The sequence below is a fragment of the Plecotus auritus genome (genome assembly GCF_963455305.1).
Source record: "Plecotus auritus genome assembly, chromosome: 5".
NCBI classification, from domain to species: domain Eukaryota; kingdom Metazoa; phylum Chordata; class Mammalia; order Chiroptera; family Vespertilionidae; genus Plecotus; species Plecotus auritus.
In genome coordinates this window covers 35,918,947-35,943,484 of record NC_137776.1, presented here as the reverse complement: position 1 = coordinate 35,943,484, position 24,538 = coordinate 35,918,947, and the positions used below count along the sequence as shown (strand labels likewise).

The following is a 24,538-nucleotide window of genomic DNA, read 5'->3' as shown; positions in this document are numbered from 1 at the left end:
ACTGCGTCTCCAGTGCTGGTGGGCACATGGCTTACCCCTCTCTCTGCCTCAGTGGCCTCATCTGTGAGAGGGGACAAGGCATGGACATGCTTGGCGTGGCATGTGGCATGTGGCATGTGGCGAGTGAGGGGTGTCCTGGACATGGAGCCATTTGGCAAAGGGCCGTTCCCTGTATTGTTATCCTCAAAGGACTCGATGGGGAAATGTTTTCTGTTTCATTTGATAATAATCGAAGGTTTCCAAACCACGTCACCTGCGCTGCCCTCCACACAGCGCTGTGTGCCCCAGAGCAGGTGCGGCTGGTGCACAGGAAGCGTGGCATCGCCCTCGGGCTCGGGGAGAGCAGGCAGTTCAGGGAGCAATCGGTCACTTTCGCGTTCAATGGAATGCTGTGGCCAGGATTTGAACCCCACTGTGAACCGGAGGCTAGAAATAAGACCCACGGCTTCGAGATTATCCCGAGCTACTAAGACTCCTGCGTCCCCAGTCCATCCATGTGGCTCACTGTGTGAAAAGCAGAAAGAGGACAGTTTCACTGAAATCCTTGGTACTCACATCTGCTGTTCCCATTAAGAAAAGCTGGGCTGAGAGACTAGGACCTCACAAATAAAAACGGCGGAAAATCCAGCGCTCACCAAATGGACAGGAGAGGAGTGAGCACGAGTTAGCCCGAGACAGGAGACGACTGTTTATGTGAAAATTGCTTTTCCATGGGTTTCAGATCTAAAACTGATACTTTTCAGAGGGACTGAAAAGAATAAGATGTTGCCTCTGTCATCATAAAGTACCTTTTTTCTGTGAAGCTTGAAGCCTCTCCCTCACTGTATCTCATTTTCTTCTTTTCCTTGGAGGCTGTGGTTAGGGAAGCTTTTAACAAACTCAGAATAGCTTCCAGGGAACAAGGGTCCCTTCGGGCTGCCCTTGGGACACTGACTGGGACCCTGACCAGCGGGCAGGCCACCCTGGTTAGGAGCCAAGAGAATGAACAAATGATGGAGCTGAAGGAGGTTAGGGACTGGGCAGGCTTTGGGATTGTTGGATGTGGGGAGGCGAGGCAAGGTGGGTACTCAGGTGTGTGGCTCGAGTACATGAGGGGCCCGTGGTGTGGCCGCCATCAGCACAGACCCGGCTGCCAACTGCAGGCCCTGCCTCCAGCTTCTGTCACTTTCTAGCCCTGTGACCTTGGACAGGTCACTTGACATCTGAGCCTCAGCTTCCCCATCTGTAAACAGGGTTGGTAGTACTGGTACCTGTTTCACCTGGTAGCAGGGAGGGTGAAGGAGTTATTGCAGGAGGACATGTGGGGTCCATCTGGCCCTGACCATGCATGTGAGGCCATGTGCCACGTGTGTGGCCCAGGCCTAGCACATGGCTGCCCCAGAGCTGCCACTGTTTGCACAGCACGTGCCACGGCCTTGGGACTGGATTAAAACGTACCATTTGGAATTTTTAAACTCTCTGGCTCTGGTTCTAAAAAATAACACCTAGCAAAGAGTGGTTGGCTAGTACTGTTTCCTCTCAGAATGTCCTGTGTGGGGGCCTGTGAACTGGGCCAGCCGGGACCCAGTGAAACCCACCTGGTGTTTGAAAGTGCACGGTCCGCTCCCCTTGGTCCACGGTGCCGGGGAGACAGACCTGCCAGTGTTCCCGGCTCTTTTTCCATCGTTGATTAAACACCTGCCTTGGTCTAAAATCACACCTGCTGCCTTAATGATGCTTAAAGAAATATAAAAATAGGAGTGCGTAACACCACTCACGGGGGCTGCAGGCGGCTTTTATCCGCCGCCGTTCAGCACAAAGCACAAATGGTTGCAAAAATACCCAGACGTTGCTATCACAGGGGCACTTTGAAGCGATGGTTGGGTGTGTGGCAGTTATTCTACCAGCCCAGGAAGCCCCAGCCCGTCTAGAGGGCACCTTCCCGGCGAAACCTCAGCCACAGCGATGCAGCCAAACGAGACGAGCCAATGGCATCGCGGGGCCCTGGCGCTGAAACGGCTTTTCCCACCCTGAGCACCCCTGAATGAGCCTGGGTCCGCCGGGCAGGCTGGAATTAACACTCAAGGCTCGGTTTCCCGTTTGTTGGCGGCAGAAAACTATTTATTGGCTTATTTCAAGCCAGACGGAGAGAGGCCTGGGGACCCTGAGCAGAATGTGCCGAAGTCAAGTGTGTCCTGCCCGTAAGGTGGGGCGGGACCCTCGCGATATCGCCATCCTGCAGTGAAGGGGGGTACGGTCGTGCGGGCAGTGGCGTCCGCGAGACCCCGACATCCCCCAAGAGCCCACATAGGGAGCCCTCCCATCCTGCTGTCCCCGGAGATCAAGCGTGCACCCAAGACAGAATAGCATTTTCAACCGAGGCTTTTCCTTCTCTTGGCAGGTGGCCCGACAGCTCCAGCCGTCCGTGGTGTGGATCGGAGACACAGAGAAAACCTTCTACAAGAGAGTACCCAACGCCGAGAAGATGGTGAGGGCTCCTCTGGTGTGGCTTAGTCTGGGCTCTGCTTTTCTCCGAGGGGGCCGCTCGCCATGCTCCCACTCCTTCTCAAGAAGGTCTTGCTTTTCCAAGGGAGGAAGGAAACGGAGTGGGGAGGCCCAGCCCTCTCCCTGGGCCCTAAGTACTTGTCGGTGTCTGAAAGGACGCAGTGGGCTGGTTTTATGAGGCATCATTTAGAAGCAAATGAAGGGCTTTGTGGGAGGAGGGAGAGGGGAGCTAAAGCCCCATCACCTGCGTCAGAGGTAGGGAGCGATTTAGGGAACTCGGCTCCATTAGAGCAAACAGCACACACAGAGGTTATTATTAGGACTTCCTATTGTTCATAATAATAAAGAGCAGAGGACCTGAAACTTATGAACAAAGACCATCAATGGAACTGTGAGAGCAGCGCCCGGGGCCTCCGGGGAGCCCTCTTTCAATTGTTTCCTTCCTTCTTTTCTCTCCTTTCAATGGCCCCCACCCCCGCACTTCCCCCCACAGATCACCGCAGATTTCCCACACGTTAAAAAAAATGTGCAGATATACATGATTGTTATTCCACATCAATTTGCTCCAAAGCAAATAGTGGTTAACTGCGAATTCCTGATTAAATTCGTAAGGATTTTAATCACTTTGGATCCTTATGTATTATGCATCCCTGTTAGCAGGTAGGGATGATTTGGATGAAGAATGAAAGCTCAATCTTTCCTTCCCCACAGGGGCCTTGATTGGCCTGTCATTTTAGAAACTCTTAAGAGGACTCGGTTAGTATTTAGTCTGCGAACCTGGTAGTTAGCTCCCTCTGCTGGCGAAGTTGTACATGTGAAAAAAAATCCACGTAGAGGTGACCTGGAAGGCTGGGCTTACTAGGAACCAGACTGTCAATCTGAAGAGAAATGCCGGACGGTGTTTAACCCACGCTGCCACACACCTGATGCCATCGGAAGCTTTGTCGCACTCATGGGCAAGGGCTACTCGACGTTCCACTGGACAGCCGCCTGGGGAGCAGGAAGACTCAGGAAACAAGGCTTCCTGGCCTGCTCTGTGTTCACCTTAGCTGGTGTGTGTCCTTAGCAAGAAACTTAACCTCTGCATTGGAAGAGGCTGTCGTGGCAGGAATTCACTGCACTGACAGCCATGGATCGTGCCCTGGGGGGAACCCTAGACCGCCGGATGAACACAGCAGAAGGGTTTCCTGAGCCCCATCATCACAAGGCCAGCCAGGGCCTGAGCCTTCCCCAGCACAGTGGGGCCCAGCCCCAGCGCCCCACCCCCCCACTCCCTCACCCCCAGTAGAGCCCAGGAATCCTGGGCCTGCCGCTCGGAGAGCAGGGCTGAGAGGTTCCTGTCACCTTCCTGGGACTCAGGGCCAGGGCTGGGCCAGCTCTGCTCTCCAGGCCCCCAGCTCTGATTTCTGCCCTCAGCCAAGTCCCTGGGCCCAGGGCAGCCATGAGCATGGCCAGCCACGTTCTGAAGGTGACCACCGAATGCCGAGCTGCATCCACAGAGGAGAGCCACCACCAACCACGAGGCATCACTCGGCTCCTCACAGAATCACTCGGCGACCTCAGGAATCCACCCGTCCCGGCCTCTGCCCCACAGGCTCCCCTGATCCCAAAGGCACTGAGGCCCGGAGGAGAATTCCACCTGCCAAGAAACCGGAGGTGGCCGTGCTTCCCCACCCCACCCCCAGCCACAACACAAACAGCACCCGGCGCTGCCCCTGGATTGGAGGGATTCCCGAATCACACTTGGAAAAAATCTCACCGGCAGTGACTGTCCCCCGGATGCCTCGACCACAGTGAAGGTCACTCAGTGGTCAAATGCATGAGTCTCTCTGAGCCCTAGGCAGGGAGGCAAGGAGGAGAGCCAGGCAGCCTGCGGCTCCGGAGCTCCAGGCCTGGGGACCCACCAGGACTGCTGAAGCGGCCGCAGAGGCCCCGGGCACAGCGTCTGTGTCAGGGAAGGGCCCTTCTGTCTTGCAGATGAGCCGAAGGCTCTAAGGTAGTGGTCGGCAAACTCATTAGTCAACAGAGCAGCAAACCGCGGCTCGCGAGCCGCATGTGACTTGCGAGCCGCAGTTTGCCAACCACTGCTCTAAGGGGCGCACAGCTGGCTGGGGTCACCCTGGGACCCAGACACAGATCTTCTGTTTGGATGCAGAGGCCACACCTTTTCTCCCCACCGGGACCACACCTGAGCACCAGCACCTGGTTTTCCATCTGTCCACCCGCCACCCCTCCTCATCCCCGGGGCCACTAGACCACATCCTGAAAACCGCCATGGGGCCCTCTCGTCTTAGAGCCAGAAGTGCGGGGTTCCAGAATCCCCACATTCCCAACGACACCCCTGTCCTCCACACCCGGGAGAAGCCCTTCCACGCCGCTGCCCTTCCAGTTCCTCATACACCGCACCCCTGCTCAGCGGGCCTGCCCAGGGCCCTGCCCTCCTCCTCTGCTAGGAGCAGAGCCATCCTCCACCCTCTGCGGCTCCTGCGCAGCAGGTCAGCGGTGTGTTTGAGGCAAAGGCGGTGAGGAATGAGGCACTGTCTGGGCTGCATTTTCTGCACCATTACCCTTCCTTCCTTCATCTCACAGCAGCCTTCCCAGCATCGCAGTGGGGCCTCCGAGAGGGACTGGCTGGCCTTGGAGCTGGCTGTGCCATGGTTTTGAGGAGCTGACTGCAGAAAAGCACACTGCCATTGCTGCGGGGATGCTGGGCGCTCCTTTAAAATTTCCCACAATACCAGGTTTGCAGGCTGCAGGCTAGCGGCAGAGGCACAGCGATGGAGTTTGCACTGGGATGTTGGACTGGGATGCTGGCTAGTGTGATGGATGAGCATGAGGACCTCGTGCATACTGGATGCGGCTCTGAACCAGAACAGGGGTGGCCCGAGTGCAGGGGAGCGCTGACTGAATGGACTCACCTTTCACTCCGCCCTCCCAATGGGACTGCGTCTCACCACCAGCAGGAATGTCACTCTGGACACAGCCCAGGATCAACATTTGTTATCTAAACAGGCTAATGAAGTTCAGATGTCCCCGCCATTTCAGTACTGATAGCAGTATCATCTTCTGCCCTAGAACAGGCAAAACTGCCCCATCGTCACCATGGCAACTAGGCTGCTAGTAGAAAGGGGCTCAGACCGTGCAAGTGGGTCTCTATACCCACAAAGTGTAAGTCTCCACCCTCGCCAGGACCCTGGGATCAGTTCTCCCACCAGTCTCTGGGAAGCTCCCATTGGCCCATCTCAGATATGACACCAAAAGCTTAAGCAACAAAAGAAAAATTAAATAGTATCTCGTCAAAACTAAAAAAATGTTTGTTGTAAAGCACATCACTGAGAAAGTGCAAAGACAACTCACAGAATGGGAGAAAATATTTACAACATCATATGCGGCTAAGTGGCTTGTAGCTGGAATACATAAAAAACTCTTACAACTCAATAATAAAAAGGCAAGTAACTTAAGGAAAAAGTGGGGAAACGATCTCAGTACACATTTTCCCCAAGAAGATATGCAAATGGCCAATACACACATGAAAAGATGCTGAACTTCATTAGCCATCAGAGATACTAACCAAAATCACAGTGAGACACCCCTTCCCACCCACAAGGGTCGTCAGGGTTACGTGAGAGAGCCCACACCGAGCACTAAGAGAAGCACCTGCAGTCGGCACTCCGTGGAGGCTGCACACCAGTATTATTAGTATCATTACCCTTGGAGACTGACAGCTGACGGGCAGAATGGGTGAGTGCAGGGGAGATGTTGGGAGAACTGAGTCCCTGTGCTGTCCTTGGAGCGCCCCAGGTGTCTGCAGCCTCCGTCGGACTTCCCCCAATGGCCCCTCCACCTGGGTCCTGCTCTTCCTGCCCAGGCTCTCCCTGCACGTGGGCAACCAGACCGAGAACTTGGCCTTCTCCCTGGCCAAGCAGGAAGGAAGAAGGTGAACAACCATGCGGCCGCTGCGTGGCCGCCAGCCTCACAACGGAAGTGGACACCTGTGCCCAGAGCCCAGTCCAGCCGCCCACCCAGGGCGCCCCGCCTTCCCTGGAAGGACTCCTCCCTCCCCTCTCTGCCCCGCTCCCCTGCCCTCCATGGTGCACTGTCGCTGTGCAGAGCAGCTTGACCACCTGGGCCTGACTCCCAGCTCTGCGGGGCCGGACTCGGAGAGAGACTGGGCCGCCCCGTGGGCCTGCCGTGGAACAGGGTTCCAGAGCCCAGCAGTGTCCGGCCCCAAAGGCCCCACAAATCGAGCACAGCACTTCCCCCCGCCCAATCCCCTGTACCAGCTCTGTCACCCCACCTGCCCTTCACTTTTCCTCCTGAGAGTGGCATTTATCAAACTCCCACTCCCTTCCCTGGGTGCCCGGCCTTTCCTGCGGGCAGGGCTCTCTCTGCCAGGTGTGTGTGCGGGCACACGGGGCCAGACACCCGGTGTGGTCTCTGCCGGGGGTCCACAGGCCGCTTCCCTAGCTCAACATTCACACTGTAATTCGCTCCATTGCCCCTGAACCAACTGAGAGCAAAACTGGTCAGGACTGAGCCTGGGTGTCCTGTGGCAGACTGCTCACCCCGCGTCCTCCTCCTCCCAGCTTCCCCTGGTCCCTGTGCCTGGCCAGGTTCACTTAGAGCCGTGGTTCCATGGCGACCTGGCCACAGCTGACCCCTGGGGTGGAGGTCGTCCTCCCTGGGCCGAGTCTTGCTTCTCTCCCAGGTTAGCGCTGAGATGCCACTAAAACCGCAGGTTCACACTGCTTCCAAACTGCCTCAGAGGCAGCAGCTTCACCCTCACATAACCAGGCGCTTTCAGACGTGAGATCCAGGACCTCATCCCTCCTGTCCCTGTGGCCAGCAGAGGAAAGCTCGGGGTCCCCTTTGGAACAGCTCAGGGGAACATGGCAGACTGTCAATCCCAGCCAGCTCCCCTGCGCTGGGAAACCCACCACTGTTTCCCGTTCTCAGGGCCAAGGTGCTAGCATGCTCCGCAGGTGCTTCCTTCCTGCCCCTTCCAAATCCGAATTCCAGAGGCTGAGGACAGGAAGCGCCTGCTGTCAGGGCACCCAGACCAGGGAGCAGGTGCCTGCAGCCCAGGCCAGGCTAGGGAGGCGGTGCTCAGAGAGCTGGCGTCACCTACCTAGGCTGCAGGGGCTTCTGCTTAACCCTTTTCTCTGCACGTGGCTCATTGTCTCCCCTCTCTTGCCCCCAGAACGAACCCAAACGCCTGAAAAAACAGCTGCCCAAAATCCTGAAGCTCCTGAAACCCAATGACAGGATTCTGATTGTGGGGACCACACGCCGCCCTTTCGATGCCGAAATTCAGTCTTTCTGCAGAGTCTACCAGAAAATCATCCTGGTTCCCAGACCAGACTATGCGTCCAGATACGGCAAGTACCCCGGCCATGCCCCTGAGCAGCGACTGAGGCTGGACTGTCAGGTGCTGGGAGGGTGGCCCAGGCACCCAGTCATCGCCAGGTGATGTCCCTAGAGGGGCGTGTGCACCGATGTCAGCGGAGCTCGGTGCCACGAATGTACTAGTAAACCGCTGGGTCACAGGAGCAGAACGTGCATCTCTGCTCCATTGTTAACACACTTCTTTTTACCCAAGAGCTAAGGACACGAGGCGGGATTAACATTTTGGGCCCTGAACGTGACAAAGCCCTCGTGGGTGCAAATGTTTCTTATGAAGGGTAGAGTGGGGTCACTCGTCTCCTGTTGTGCCCACAGTGACGGTGTCTTTCTCGTATAAAACCATTTCTTTTCACCCGGTCACTCTTGTTATTTTTTTTCAGTCTTAAAGAGTGAGTCTAGGAACATGTTGATTCACTTAAAATAAACACTAACTACAACAGAAGCTTACTTTTTCAATTTTTTTATTCTTGAAAAGATAGGTTCAAATTCCACTTCTTTTGAAACGTTTTTGATGGGAACAATAGGAGGAAGAGACCCTGAGGGCAGTGGGGCAAGACTGGGAAGAACCAGGACGGGGGCTCAGACAGGGAACAGCTGGGTGACCTTGACACCTCAGTTGATTTTTGAGACACCATGTTCACCTCTGCAGAGCAGGAGAACGGTTACGTCTCAGGGCAATTGTGGCCCTGGCCAGAGGTGGTATGCAGAATGCCTAGCTCCAAATCAGCCCCCAGAAGAGCATGGACTTGGAGATGGAGAGGGAGGAAGGCAAGCTGTGGGGTTGAGGAGGGGGCTCTCTGCAGTTGTAAGTAACGGGCTGAAAACAACACTATCGGCTCTCGTGGTTCTGAGGCCCACCAGGCTCAGCTGGGGAGTTCTCCCTGAGCTTTTCAGCGCTTTGCTGTCAGATATCAGGTGGGGCTCTGCTCATCGGGAGACTGCACAGGCTAGACCTACGAGGTGTCAGTCCTGTGACGGAGTTGATGCTGGCCATCGCTGGTTCAGCTGTCAACTGGACAGCCATCACCCGGACAGCCTCTACCTATCCTCTGCGTGTGGCTTTGCACAGCACAGCCTCTGGTCCCAGGGGGAGCATTTTAAGAGCAACATTTTGAGAGGTTCAGGCAGATGTGGAAGGATTCCTGTGGCCTGGTATCGGAAGTCACACAGTCACTTTACTGCCTTGGACTGGTCAAAAGCCACTCGCAGGGCCAGCCCACATTCACGAGCAGTAGGTACACAGGTGTGAATACCACACGTGTGGCTCATTGAGGGGTCACCTTCACCTCCCACAGTGGTGGTGGTGGTGGTGGATTCGGTGTTGAGATGGTGATGGGGTGGCAGTGTGGCTCTAATGGAGATGATGGGGGTCACAGTGGCAGTAGAGGTGGAGGAGACGGTGGCCATGGTGACATGGTAGTGGTGTTTAGTATTCATGATAATTATAAAAATGACTAGGTCAGACTTAGTTTCTATTCATCCTTAGCCAGTCACAGTAGCACCATCAAAATAGAGGGATATGTGGTCCTTTCTGGTTGGTCTTGAACTCCTGGTCAGCTAAAAGCACAACTCTCTCCTCCCCACCTATTATAAACTCCCAGCTTAGCCACCCCATTGGCAATGTGCGCTCATTTCTGTCTTGGTAAGTTACAGTCCTGGTTTCATAAATCCATGTTATACAAAAAGCACAGGAGGACTCAGGTCCCAGTTTTTTCTCCATCAATCTAGTGACTTCTTCATCTTCTAGGACCTCCAAGCCCTCCACTCAGTCCTTTGCATCCAACCAGCATCAAAGGAAAGAGAGACAGTATGGACGGTCTCAAAGGAGATTTTAGGGACCGGACCCAGAAGGCCAACTGTTCTTCCGCCCATATTACATTGGCCAGAATGAGTCACATGCCCCACCAAGGTTCAAGGGGGAGGGGTGTGTAGTCCAGTCAAGGAAGGAGGCAGCACAGAAATGGGTGAGCACAGCCGTGTCAGCCCACTGAGTCAGTGTGGATTCCTCACTCCCCTCCTTGGCCCGGTGTCCTTTCTTGTTCCTTCTTCTTTTCCTTCTCCTTCTCCTTCTCCTTCTCCTCCGCCTCCTCCTCCTTTTTCTTCCTCCTCCTCCTCCTCTTTCTCTTCCTCTTCTTCCCCCTGCGCCTCTCTCTCTCTCTCTCTCTCTCTCTCTCTCTCTCTCTCTCTCTCTCCCCCCCCTCTCTCTCTCCATATATATATATCACTCTTAATGTTATCTTAGTGGAATAAAATAGGGTATTATCCTTCACTTTGGATTGAATAGTTTCTATTGTTTGACAAAACATGGGCTCTTTCAAAGTGAAGCTATTGATGTACAACAAAGACAATTGTGTTATTTTAATAAAATGCCAGTCACTTCTAAGGACTAGATCTGCAGATTCCCACCGGAGTCTCCTCAAGGCAGCGTCATAGGAGAGGAAGGAGAGACCGTTCCGCACCTATGGGCAGGTGGCCATCCTGCACACAGCTGAGCTCTATCCACTACAGCACACGCTTCTCATGTATTTCCTTCTTGGGGGTGATTTGTTCAGGCCGCCATTTTGGGGGCATCATAAATTCTGCCCAACATTTCCTCCAGTGGCCGCAGAGTATTCCTAGCCACCGTGGCTGGGACATCCATCTCACAGAAAGACTATTCCTGTTTCTGCAGTGATCAAAAATGGTCTCTTCCAGCCCATAAAGCACAGGCTGCAAATCCATAATGGGGGCCTTTGCTCAGCCATCCATCTCCCGGCCCAGAGCCAAAGGGGTAAGGAGCAGTCACAGTCCCACCTGTCACATCCTTGAGGCAGCATCAAGGAGTGACGAGGCCGAGAACAGAAGGGTGGGTCAGCCCAAGGAAACACAGTCCTTAAGGTTTACCAGATCTAATTCTATATCTACCTTCTTGCCCCAAATCAAGGTACTTCCTCCCAAATGTCTCTGCAAAGAAAACCTGCCCCAAGGTTGATTAATGCCTGTCTGGTCCCCAGAAATCCCTTCGGGCTTCCTTCTCTCCACTTTCCTAATGCTGCTCCTCTTGCCTCTCTTCCCTGGGTCTGTTTTGCTAATAACTCAGTTCATCACAGGCCCCCATCCTGGACCCAGTGTCTGCTCGGGTGAGTCCTACCCACATCTTCTCATTTTCCTGGAATTCTAGGCTGCAAAGCCAGAAGCTCACCCATAGTATATTACTTATCCCTCATGCTTCTGCAAAATCCCAAATAAACAGAACTTTAAGTTACTGTGTCATGGAGCACTAGCCAGGGTGGAATCAGTTTGGATGCCGAAGCAGAGCAGGAGACCCAAAGTCCCAATCCTTCCAGTCCAGGGAGGGGAGGATGTCCATTAACGTGAGAACTGAAGTGCCTTTTGTATCTGGGAGAGGAAAGTAAATAATACATCGCTCTGTCAGAAGGGCCCCTCTGCTGCCTTCAGCCCTCCCATCCTCAATTCCCTGGCCCCAGTCCTCACAGCCACACCCATTGTTGGCCCTGGGCCTGCCCTGCTCTTGTGTTCTCCATGGGCTAAAGACTCAGCAGCCTGCTGGTGGCTCCCGCGCCTCCATGTGCCCACCAGGCTGTGACTCACTCTCCTCGGCCCCCTCGCAGCCCCACAGCAGCTAGTTAAGGTCAAGAATAGCCGGTGGCTTTGTCAAAGCAGCCGAGGCTGTTCTTTTAAAGGCTGATCCATCCATTCCATCTAACACATCAAGCCTGGTTGCCTTTCCCATTCTCTGGATCTGGGATCTAAGTATAGAGGTGGCTCTAGGCTAGTGGGCAGGTCCCACAGTAACCGCGATGCATCCCCAGAGCCCCTTGCTGCGCCTCTATTAAACACTGGTGAGCTTTGAAGTAACCAATCTTGAGGAATCTTGATCAAAGTTCTACACGAGTACCAAGAATCATACACTTATATGGTCAATGTTGTGTTTACACATACATGCCAGACCAGAGTACGTGTAGGTCTTTGCTCCACAGTTCATGAATCTTTACTTGTAGACCTTCCTTATGTTGGAAGGGGGATGGCAGGGTCTGTTGTAGATTAATGGTTGGCAGGGGGAGTGCGGAGTATTTGCTGTTGGTGCCCTTGGCCAGTCCACTCTGTGCTGCAGGTAGGCATTTGGCCCATGGGTGCCCACAGTGAAGTTGTTCTGGGTTCCCAGCCTGGGGTATCCACCGGTCCTCAGCTTTAGGGACTACCCCTGGGACTCGCCCATAAAACGCGTTCCCTTCTCGGCGTCCAGTCACCACTCCAAGCTGCTGCACTTTTTCTGATGCCATGAATTTGGGCAGGAGATGGACCAGATCCCTGGGGCGATGCTGTCTGTCTGTGGTGGTTTATTTTGACCACAGGCTGTGGCTTCTGGTGTCTCACCCTCCAGCAGTCATATTCTGATAAGGGCACTTCCCACCTCTGCAATCTGTCTTTACACAGTAGCTTTGAAATAGCCTTCAGTGTATTTTGCGTGATTTCCTATAATTGACATCATAATGAGCAGTAGGGAACTTAGGCACAAACCGGAATGACTAATAATTATTATTATTACTTAAACAACACTGGCGCAGCTACCGAAAACAACGTGCTGCCCTGCGCGAGAACAGCGGTCTCCCAGGTGCTCTGCAGAAATTCTGGTTTCTCACGCAGCCTTTCCCCTCCCATGTTCCAGGGAACCCTGAGGCAGGCTCACGCTCAAACACACCCTCCACGGCAGCAGACCCGGGGAGTGAGATGTTGCTGTAGGGGCCAATTTGAGGTCCTTGGAGCCCTGTCTGGACTCCTTGCCCTAACTCTCCACCCTTGAAGCCTAACCTTCCACACGTTGGAGACACCGGCAGGCCCCGTGGCAGAGTGTCCCTTCCCAGCACCTCAGCTCACCACAGGCCCAAGGACCCCTCCGCCAAGGAGGACAGTGGAGGGGAATTGTTGGAGTAACTCATGGCCTCAAAGCCAGGCTCCGATGAGGTCACAGTGACCTTGCCCAACATTTCATGCCTTGGCGGTAGTTAGAACTTCGCGTTTCACTGAGCTTTTTTGAATCCATGTGATTGGATGACGTGGTCACTTCATAGACCCAACAGTACTCAGAGCAGGTGGCAATGGCCACCTTTTAAAAAAGTTTTAAATATTCCTCCAGGAAGGTCGAAATGCTTTAGACATTTGAGCAGATCTTCCCGGCTCAGAGACAGGTGGCCTTGCCGACGGCCTCCCGTCTGCCTGCGGGTGCAGTTACCATGAACCTCATGCACGCCCTATCTTTCCAGAATGGTGTGGTTCTCTGAGTGTAGCGTTATCTCCAATGGAGCGTGGCGTCCATTCTGTCTCTCAGGTTAAGTAAACCTCAAGAGTCACTTCAAAATTCATGTTCACAACAACACCCTGTATCCTGAGATCTCTCGGTTGTCCCAGGTCCCACTCACCCAGAGATCAGCCGGGCACCCGTCTGGTAGGTCAGTCAAGCTGCGTGTATCCACAGTTGTTGGGAGCAGAGAATAAGGGTCAAGTTGCTTGATTTAATACAAGGTGTCTCACACCCACAGGGACCTGAGCTCACCCAGGCATTGCAGCTTTGTGCAGAGAACCGGATTAATCCTGCCTTCTCTGTTCTCTCTGTCTTTCCCACCGTCTCTGAAACAACAGTTTTGTGGCAGCAGATCATTCAGCGCCATGGAGGGGTCATTACGAATGCCTTGAACATAAGTTGCCTGGCAAAGGTCACCGATGGCTTCACCCAGGGACACATCGTCCGGGTGGTGAGAGCGGTGCTCACTGACCGGAGACTCCGGCAGCAGCTGCATAAGCCGCTCATCGCCGTGGAGTTCATTGCGGCTCTCAGCAGCATGGACCCCATATACCAAGAGGAAGAAGACAGCTTTAAGGTAAATGGAGTTTGTACGGTCTCAGCAGCAAACCCGCCCTGAATTTCAGGAATTTGAACTCTGCCATATGCAATGAAATTTGTGGATCACAAAATCCTTCCATCCTTAGCAGTAAAACATGTATCTTCCAAATTTTAAGAACATCATGGTCCGTGATCTTATAAATTAGCAGCCAGATTACAGAATTGAGTAGCAGCATCAATACTATGGGATTCATACACACACACACACACACACACACACACACACATGCACACATGCATGCACACATGCACCTGCACACACACATACACGCACACACACACATGCACACATGCCCTGTCTTGTTTCTCACTGGTTTTTACTTCATATTTCAGGCTATGGAACAAGTCTTGCATAGAGAAGACCATTCCCTATATTACAAACCAATGCTGTTTTTGTCCCATACTTGCCATCGTCCACTTGAATTTTCAGGCACCAGCAATAGGAAATCACACCTACTAAGAGAACACACCAAAATTTAGTTTTCTAATGTTTGAATACATTTTGAGATGTTCAGAAGTTCCTAGATCTGGAGGAAACTTGGAGAACCAACTCTTCCAAACCTGTCTTCTATAGGAGGAAAAGGAATTACAGAGGCTCTGTCCCTCCTTATCCAAGCACATTAGCAGCCTGACCCCTGAAGCCCAGGCAGTGGGCACTCCTCAAAGTCCTTTTAATCCAAAGGACTGCAGTGTGTCCTCTTTCTGGACCTGCACATAGTTCTTGCCCGACTGGGAAGATAGGGAGGAAAATGATATCCATGCAGTGTTGCCCACCCCAATATCAGCCATGCAACCATTAGAGAGAGGATCTGAATTCTCCTTCACCTAGGCCTCTGGAAGCCTGCTTGAGGTTAGGAAAAGTCCCTCTACACTGTAACCTTGTCCCACCCACTCGAAAACTGTGTTTCCCTCCTGCTTTGCCACGAATGCTTCAAGGGAAGGTAGGAAATAGCCACAATGCTGACCCCCTGGAGGATGACCTGGCACAGCGGCTGGCAAACTTTTCCCGTACAGGGCCAGACAGCAGCTATTTTAGGCTTTGAGAGCTACGCAGTCCCTGTTACAACTGTCTGACTTTGCATCATGGCGCAAAAGCATTCACCCACAGTAGGTAAATGATGGACATGGCTGGGTTCCAATAAAACTTTATTTGCATAGACAGACAGCAGGCCAGATCAGGCTCATGGGCCATAGTTTGCTGAGCCACACTCCAGCAAAACTGGAAAAAAATATTTCCACTCCAAGCTGAGTTTTTGCCAGTCATTTGCATTCCTATTCTTGTTAATGATTCAAGCCTTGCTAGTATTAATGGTAAATATTTACCCTCTTCAAGGGATATATCATATTTTTCTCTGAAATTCCAAATTTTCTTCTCCTTTTTTCTAAAATAACATTTTCTTCCTTATTTGGAGGAGCAAAGTTTAGGGTGATAAAATACCTATGCTTTATCTGAGCCGTGTTTTCCACTTTGCAAAATGATGTCTTGGTTCCTGGGGTCCAGTAACTACCATTTAACTGATCATACAATTCAAGAGAAGTAACTGCTACCATTTCATACCCTGGGATGAGAACACATAGGCTTCTCACATTCGTTCTTGGCATATCTGATCACTTCATTATTTAAGGAAACTATATCATTTTACCACCATCTTCCTCCCCCACAAATTCACTGCTGCTGCCCATTCGTAGCTGCAGGGCTGGGCACAGAGCCTGCCCCATCTGCCTGTTCAATAAACTTGTTTAGGGGCAAGTTTCCTGAGCAGATAGATAGAAGGAGTGGCCCTGTCACACTCTTGAATAATGTGACACTGTGGCTGTAGCTGCTTGTAATCAGCCAGTCACTTCTGTCCTGAGAAACCTGACCTGTGCTCTGACCACGTGTCAGACTGAGGTCTCACGGAGCCTCCAAACATGTTGTCCCTGCTCCGTGGATGTGATGGAGGACATATTGAGTGATAACAGTGTGATAATCAGAATACTGTTAACTCAAACATACTGACTACTTATGTGCCAGACACCCTATTAACTCATTTAGCCCCCTATTTTACAAATGAGGAAACTGAGTTATGGAGATATGTGCGAGGCGGAATAATGGCCCCCCAAATAGATCTATATCCTAGTCCCTGAAACATGTGAATATGTGAGTTTACATGCATAAGGGAGATTCAGGGAGCAGGTCAAATTAAGGTTGCTAAGTAGTGGACCCTAAAATGGGAAGGCTATCCTGGCTTATCCCTGGGAGTCCACTGTGATCATCAGAAGTAAGAGGAAGGGATCAGAAGAAAGAACCAGAGCGAGAGCAACAGGAAAAAGACTTGGGTACCCAATGTCACCAGCTTGAGGACGGAGGGGGGCCCACAAGCCAAGAAAGTGGGTGGTCTCTGAAAACTGCAGAGGGCGAGGGAGTTGCCCTCCCCTGGACCCTTCAGGAGGGAGCACAGCCTGCAGACCCCTTGATGTCAGCCCAGGGAGACCCATTTTGGGCGTCTGACCTGCAGAAATAGAAGATAATGTTCTGTTTTAAACCATGAAGTTTGTGGTACTTTGCTACAGACGAAAAAAAATAAGCAAGAGTCAAAGGGACTTTTGTTCCAGGTCACACAGCTAGAAAGGAGGAGACTGAAATTCAAACCTTCTTCCAAAACTAAAAGCCAATTCCATTACCCATATTCTCTACTGTGTCTCAATAAATCATCACCTAAGTACTTGGCCACCTCACCTTACATGTTAGCCAAAGCTCAAAGAAGGATGAGAAGATCCCCAAGTGCCAGAAACCAAGAAAAGTCTCCAGTGCAGCAACAGTCATAAGCCTGGTGTGCAGCAAAGAGAGAAACGAGGCACAGAACACAAAACGAGATTGAGTCGTGGAAGAAGTCGTGGCAGCCCTGCTGCTTCTGTGACTGGCTCTCTGATCTCCCCACATCACCCAGGAGGATCCACTTCCAGACACCACCAGCATCATTCTAAACTCTGCATCTGGGCTTAGAGGCCTGGGTAGGAGCAACTGCAATTCTGCTAGGGAGGGAGGAGTAACGAGAGAGGAAGAGACCAGAGCAAACCCTCTTACTCAAAATGTGTCTAAAAATCAAAATTCCAAACATTTTAGGAAATCTAATTCTAAATATAATCTGAAAAAAAGTTGAAATTTATATAATGCAGATGTTCAAGAAAATAAATGAAGGCATAACTTTCCATTAGAGGTATACACAAAGTTTTGAAACAAAGATGGAGAAATAGAATAAGAAGAGATCATTATGAAAACAATTGCAAAAATAAAGTGTAGAAATTAAAAATATAGTCACTACCATAAATGGAGGAAATAAAAGAGGGATGAACTCTAGCATAGACATGGTCAAAAAGCAAATTAGTGATCTGGGGGGTGGTCCTGGGTCTACCCAGAAGGCAGCACAGAGAAACAGGAAGCTAACGCCTATGAAATATAATCAAGAACCTTTAAAGATATTACTTCCAACTAAGAGAAGATTTTTGAAGAAAGGAAGAGAAGAAATAATTTGAGGAACAATTTTGAAGAAATACTTGCTGAGAATTTTTCTGAATTAAAGGCATGAGTTTCAGATTAAAAATATACTCCAAGGGACCAGCAGAACATATAAAAATAAATCTACTCCTACATCCATTATTGGAAACCTGAGAACAAGACCACAGACCAGTCTTAAAAGATACCAGATTACCTACAAAGAAACAACATTTAGGAAATCAGACAGCTCTCTGACCACAATAGATACCAGAAAACACTGAGGTCATTTCTGCAAAGTGCTGAGGAAAAATAACTGTCAACCTAAAATTATATCCAGCCAAGAGACAGGAGAAAATAACATCTCAAGACATACAGAGACTGAGATAGTTTCCCACTCACAGCCACTTCAGAGAGCAGTTTGAGCATAGTAACTAAAATTAAAGATGCTCATGACCTACAACCCCAGGAATCCTATTTCTATGTATATGCCCTAGAGAAGTTTTCTCATGTGTATAAGGAGATATGTAAAAGTTGTGAATTTCAACATCATTCATATTAATAAAAAATTGGAAATGACCTATATGTCAGCAACTAGAGCATTGATAAATAATGTATAGCATAGTCATTCAGTGAAATATTATTACTGCAGCCCAGCGGCATGGCTCAGTGGTTGAGCATCAACCTATGAACCAGAAGGTCATGGTTCGATTCCTGGTCAGGGCACATGCCCAGATTGCAGGCTCAGTCCCCATGGTGGGACCTGCAGGAGGCAACCGATCATTGATTCTCTCTCATCATTGATGTTCTCTCTCTCTCTCTCTCTCTCTCTCTCTCTCTCTCTCTCTCTCTCTCTCTTCCCCCCGCCCCCCGAAATCAATAAAAATATATTTTAAAAAAAGAAAGAAATAGTACTACTACAAAGTTTATAAACCAAAATGTTTCTCAGGTTTGAAATAAAATGTGAAGGCTAAGGAAAATGCCATCACAGGCCCAAGTGCAATTACTTAACTGCTTTGTTGATATTTTTGGCGTCAATGTTTCTGCCATATTTTCAGTGGTCTCCCTTAGAGTGTTCGTCTGATCTCCCATGGTGCACACAGGGCCACCAGTCCAGCTTCTAGCAGCTTCTGTGCACCAGAGGGGCCATTCACATTAGCAAGAAAACCCACACCCTTGGGATAGAGTAAGACCCCTGGGAGACAGGTGGCTTCATCGGGAAGCGCTGTTGGTTAGATTCAGCCTGTAGTTCTCTGAAACTGTTAACTCCTTTCTATTCCACTGGTATAGAAATACCAGTGACAAAGAATTTGTATTAAATATACATGAAATGCCCAAAGTTTAATGGCAGCCTGCCCCTTCCATCTTAGCAAGATCTTCTCTATTTTTAAGAGTATTCCAGTGAATTCATGTCATTTTTGACATTTTCCTAAATATTTGTTTTGTTTCAGAACTGGTATGCCAAAACCCCTATGGGTAAAAAGCGTGCCTTGGCATTGATGGGAGGGAACACAGGAAATGCAAAGGATAAAGGACAAAAGAAGGGGAAAAAGGAGAAAAAGAAGAAAAAGTAATGCCTTTCTGAGGAGCCATCCTTGAGTCTCTCTCGGGGATGACGGTGGCCCCGACTCTCCAGTCTGAAGAAGACCCACGCTCATGCCGCAAGCTCCTCAGCCTCTGACTCGCTCGGCTAGACCTTTGCTGGGCTGTACACCAGGCCAGCTGTCCGTGGCGTTTCTAGAGCTTGTAATTGTTCCTTAGCCCATGTAAAGTTTGTACATAACCAAAACTCACTCTGCACACTCCATGACGTGTTCAAGTTGGATACTTCATCTCATCAGTACGAGTTGCCAAATTTAAAATTTGATAGTTAGGAAATACTCTAATTTGACAACTAGTAAGTAACTAGAATCTATTATGAGAACACTAGCTTTTTATTAATCCATATATAATGTATATTCTCTTGCACATATTTTAATAAATTAATTCTTTGCTCTATTAATAGACTTTTTATAATGGAATAAAATTCTATTGTCCTTTAACTGACTCAGTAATTTGGTTGCTTGAGCTAAAAACATCCCCCCAAAAAAACAAAACTTTAAATTTAGCTGTGTCAATCTTCTGACTTTGAAGATGGAGAAACTAAGGCCCAGGATCATACAGAAATAGAATAAGAAGAGATAATTATGAAAAAAATCATGAAAAGAAAGCTTAGAAGTTAAAAATATAGTAATTTATATAAAATGAAAAAAATAAAAGCGGCATGAACTCTAACTAGACATGGTCAAAGAGCAAATTAGTGAACTGGAAGACAGTCCTGGGGGAATTAGCCCAGAAGACAGCACAGAAAAATAAAAAGATAAAATCTATAAACTACAGTTAAGAACCTTTAAAGACATTGACACCCAACTAACAGAATTCCTAGAAGAAAAGAAGAAATATCAGAGAAACAATAATTTGAAGAAGAACTTGCTGAGAATTTTCCTGAAGTAAAAACATGAGTTCTTCTAAGACTTTTAGAACATTGGGACTGAAGTAATTGCCCTTTAATTCCCTGTCTGCTGCTATTGCAAAGCACCAGAACAGTGGCAGGCCATTGCTAGATGAAAACTATGACATAAAAATAGGATAAATGTGGAGAAGAGAAAACCTAAATGAATAAGAAAAAAACTGAATAAGAAACCAAATAAAGAATAGAAAAACAAGGATTCAAAGAGAAATTAGAATTTTATATGAATATGAAAAGAGTGGAAGAAAGTCACCCATTTCTCAATTGTGGTGAGAACACAGGAAGGAGACTCACATCGAGGGGGGATGAATTTAATTTGAGATTTATGACTACCCTAGCTGACAGTTTTTAGTTCTACCACAGAATGTGGTACAGTCCCCTCCTCTATAGACCACAGTAGATGTCACGGTTTTCCTGGATTCCCAGGAGGTTGGGATTCAGTGCTCAGAACCATCACTGGTCCCAGGTATCTCCTGGCCACCAGCACATGCCCCTCGGCTGTGTCTGTGCAGGAGACCAATGCCATGTAGGACAGAGGGAGACAGTCGCAGGCCCCCATGCTCTGACACATCTCAGCGCACCAGGACACCGTCCCGAGTCTGTCTCTGGAACAAGCTCTGCTTTCCCAGTGCCCTGCCATGGACTTGCCTTCTCATACCAGAGGACCCCCAATTTCAGGATGGTGGGCCTGACCTCCCTTGCCCACTTCATACTGTATCTGGCCAAGGCCCAGAGTGACCCAAAAGATAGACAGACTTTCCACCCTTACCTCAGAGAGAAGTTTGGTCTCTCCTGGGCAGTTGCACCAAGACCCTTCCCATCATACATCATGGGAATCAGATCCAGGGTTATGACCCAAGAAGAGAACTTCAAGACTCTAGGATTTGATATTCTTTGCAAAATAATAGGATCTGGATAATAAAAATTGAGTATTATGATAAGGAAATGGACATTATTAAAATGTTAAAAAGTAGACCATTGAACTTGGTCTCAGTTTAATAACAAGTATACTTTATCAGAACGCATAAAATCTGCTAGAGCTTAATAAGCAGTCATTACTGACAAAATTTTAACCAAGGCCTGGGCTCTGGGGCAGCCCCAGCCAATAGGATTCCTGCAGTGGGGAAGTGGTCTGGATCTGTGCTGTCCCTTGGGGGTAGCCAACAGTCACACGTGGCTATTCAGCACTTGCATTGTGGCTGCTGCAACTGGATTTATTTTTTAAGTTTAATGATAATTTGCATTTAAATCGCTACATATGGCTAGTGTGACTGGTGTATTCAAACAGTGTAGCTTTAGAGTAACTTGAGTCTTAAACATTGAAAAGATGGCCCAAGTATGGCCCCGGCATGCTTCCTCTCTCAGGGAACACTCATATTGAGCGGTAATCACCACTGGTAGCTCTGTCTTCTCCCAGCTGTGACCCCGGGCGCTTTCTATTGCTAAGTTTTCTCGCCAGGTCCACGGGGCTCGAATTAGCCAGCACCACCCTCTGGTTTCCAAGGACCATGATGTTGCCTCCCTCCCCAGCAGGCTTTGCCCCCTTCTCCCCCTGCCAACAGATGCCACCTACTCTGTGCTGAGCAGACCCCCTTGTATGTCAGTACAAACTCCACAAGATTCCGACAGGCCATAACCCAGCACCTATGGCATGTACACCACGGCCTCCTACATTGTGAGGGTGGCAGGGATGTGTAGATATGTGGACATAGACAGTCACAGAGACATACACAGTCACAGAGACATATATTCCACTTTTTATACATAAATGTAACCTGTTCCACCCCCTTGCTCTTTTCACTCAATAGTATATCTTGAGGGTTGTTTTGTATCAGCGCACATAGATTGGCCTCGATTTATCTGAGCTGCACAATCCCCCCTCTATGAAAAGCGCATAATCGATTCGGCCAGACCCCTCCTGGCAGACATTTAGGTTGTGCCCACCCTCTGGCTCTCCTATCAATGCCACAATGAATTCCTTTCGGCATCCTTTTTTGTGGGCATGTACAGGGAGGGGGGTCTGCAGAATAAATCCCTAGAAGCAATGTTACTGGGTCAAATTACCTGTGGATTTTTAATTTTGGCAGCTCTGGCCAGAGTGCCCTCCGAAGAGGTGCTCATCACAGCCTCACACAGGAGGACAGGTGCCCCTTCCCTCTCCACCCATGGGGCAGGGTCCCTGGGAGGGTGATGCAACAATGACTACAGCTCCGTGGCACTGACACAGAGACAGGAGAAGCGGCAGCTCTGATGTGAGAGGAGAGAAGGGAGGAGCTAGTGTGGCGTGGGGGGGTAGGCGGGGGGGGACTGGAACCAAGAAGGGGAGACGCGCTCTTCCTGGAGTTCTACCTGAGTCCGAGCTATTCCCCTTGTGTGACAATTAGCGCCTCTCGAGCACGTTCTTAAGTGAAGAGGACAGTAATTAACGTCATTAACCTCATTAATGGAGCATTTGGTGGAATGAAACCTGATGAGACTGGAATTAGAACTGGGGGTAGGGTCTGCACTCCCTGCCCGGGGACCAGCTGGCTCCAGGTCCCAGACCCTTCGTGGCATCATGCTCCTGAAGAGGTGTCCCGAGACCCTCAGGCTTGAACACATCCACCCAGAACTGGCAAGGGCAGATCACCCGAAGCTGAGGAATCTACGTTGGAGACTCTTCCCGATCATACGCTCAGCTTGCCGCAGAGGCAGTCCCTGTGGTAGGTGTCCCTGGCTCTGTCACAGGACTGACACGGGAACCCAAACCACCGAGGGGCGTGGCCTCTCATGTCCTGAAGGAGGTGCCGTCACAGCTGTCGTGCCCCTTACGTCATCACCCACAGGGCAGGGCATCGGCTCAGCAATGAAAGTGAAGATTCTGATTGGAGAGAGGCACGGGCTAGTGCTAACAAAAGCAGAGGAAAGAGTGGCAGATGAGCTGGCAGCCACCTAAATGGTGAGATCCAGAAAACTAAAGGGACGTGTCCCAAACCTGTGTCTCTAAGCACCGGAACCTTCCCCATGAGCATCAGGCATCCGACACACGGTCTGTCAGTGGACTCCACAGGTGCAGTGCAGGGCGACAGACGGTCTCCTCCAAGGAGCCCCCGTCCCCGCCCAGTGGCAAGCAGGCTCTTTCTTTTGGCCTCAGGACGTAGCCTCTTAGAAATTAAGTCTAGTGTTTAAGCAGAGCCCAGTCTCACCACCACTCTCACCCTGGCCGGCTCTGCACACACCACGTTTTCTACGCTCATGCATTCAGCCTCTGCCGCCCTGGCTGCTGTGAGGAGGAAACGCAGCCAGGACCCAAGCCTTCAGCACAGTGCCTGGCCCAAGCTCTCGGCAGCCCTGCCCAGGGGCAGGTGCTGTAAGGGTGGTCTCTGTTGTCATGAAAGGCCCTTGCAGTGCTGCGATGAACAAGGGCCAGGAGGGGAGCTCCTGCCTCCTCAGGGCCTGGGCAAAGGGTCCCTTGAGAAGCAGGTGAAGCCCTACACAAGCTGGGGCCTCTCTGTGGGGTCCCCCCACCACTCTCCATCTCCAACCCTTTCACTCGGCTCTGTTTCCCTGTAGGGACCTGGAGCCCCTAGCTGGCCTTGCTGCACCCTGTCCTCAGGCCTCACCCCAGGCTGACTGGGAAGGGAGACCAGCCAAGGAGCTGGAAAGAGAGCCCTAGAGTCCTGGAAACCTTGTGACTTTGGACCAGTGCAGTCACACACATGAACACACCTGCATACACATGTACACATGTATGCATATGTGTGTACATAGTACACATGCACAATGCAAACACATGCATAACATACACAAAACATACAAACATGCATACATATACCTGCATGTGCACATACACACATGCAATGCATGCACACTACATGTAAATGGGGACACACACAGATACAGGTATACACACATCCCGCTCGTATGAACACACACACACCCTACACAAACACACATATGTAACAAACACACACATTCACATGCATACACACACTCTACACATGCTGCACACATGCCTCCCACAGCCCATTTCCTCAATAGAGCTGACAGCATATGCCGTGGCCCAGCGTCCCTGAGCCTCAGGCCCACCTGGGGCCAGGGGACCAGAGCAGCAAACAGGGAGGATGCTCAGCAAGTGCTTCTGGGCCCCAGAGCACGGGGGGTGGGGGGGGCGGTGTTTACTGTCTACACCTAGCGAGTGTGCGCTGAAAACATCCGCTTCCTGCTCCTTGGGGAGTCGGGGAGACCCAGCTGCAGCAGGAAAGGCTGACGCAGACCCCACTGTCCCAGCTGCATGGGGGTGGGAGCCAGGAAGGGCCGATGCCGCTGCCCTGGAGAGCAGCCGAAGTGCCTCTCCACCAGAAACCAAAACCACTATCCCCACTTACACGCAGGGCCCAGAGAGGCCAGGGGCCTGCTCAGAGTCACACAGCTGCTCTGACACCACAGAACACGCACAAGATTTGGAGGAAGGAGCAAGAAGGAGTCTGCGTACCTGGTGATCCGGGGCTGGTCCTGTGGTCCCCAGGGAGCCATGTGTAAAAGATGGGGTGAACTCCATAAAGATCCTCCAAGCTCCAAGTTCCTGTGGCCCCGAGGACAGACGCTTCCCAGAGATGACAGATCTGAACATCCTTACCCCCTACTGTGACCATGACCAAGGTCATCATTTGTGATACGGGAGCCGCGGCCGGGCTCACCACACCTCCCAAACCACTGGGCTCCAATACATCCTGGAGGGGGCTCCCAGGAACGCCGGGCAAAGTCCTTCACATGCCACCAAACG

The 24,538-nt window shown here is 50.7% G+C and overlaps 1 protein-coding gene across 1 annotated transcript in view; it reads left to right on the top strand.

Moving 5' to 3' along the window:
- Positions 1-18,975, top strand: part of DRC11 (dynein regulatory complex subunit 11) — a gene marked incomplete at its 5' end in the record, with an annotated part of 110,838 nt that extends 91,863 nt beyond the window's left edge. The window contains 4 exons of the mRNA XM_080670388.1: positions 2,381-2,467; positions 7,685-7,862; positions 13,528-13,766; positions 18,716-18,975. Coding sequence (XP_080526514.1) covers positions 2,381-2,467; positions 7,685-7,862; positions 13,528-13,766; positions 18,716-18,838 — 627 coding nt within the window. The 3' untranslated portion in view covers positions 18,839-18,975. The remainder of the gene's footprint in view (positions 1-2,380; positions 2,468-7,684; positions 7,863-13,527; positions 13,767-18,715) is intronic.
- Positions 18,976-24,538: the final 5,563 nt, after the last annotated feature.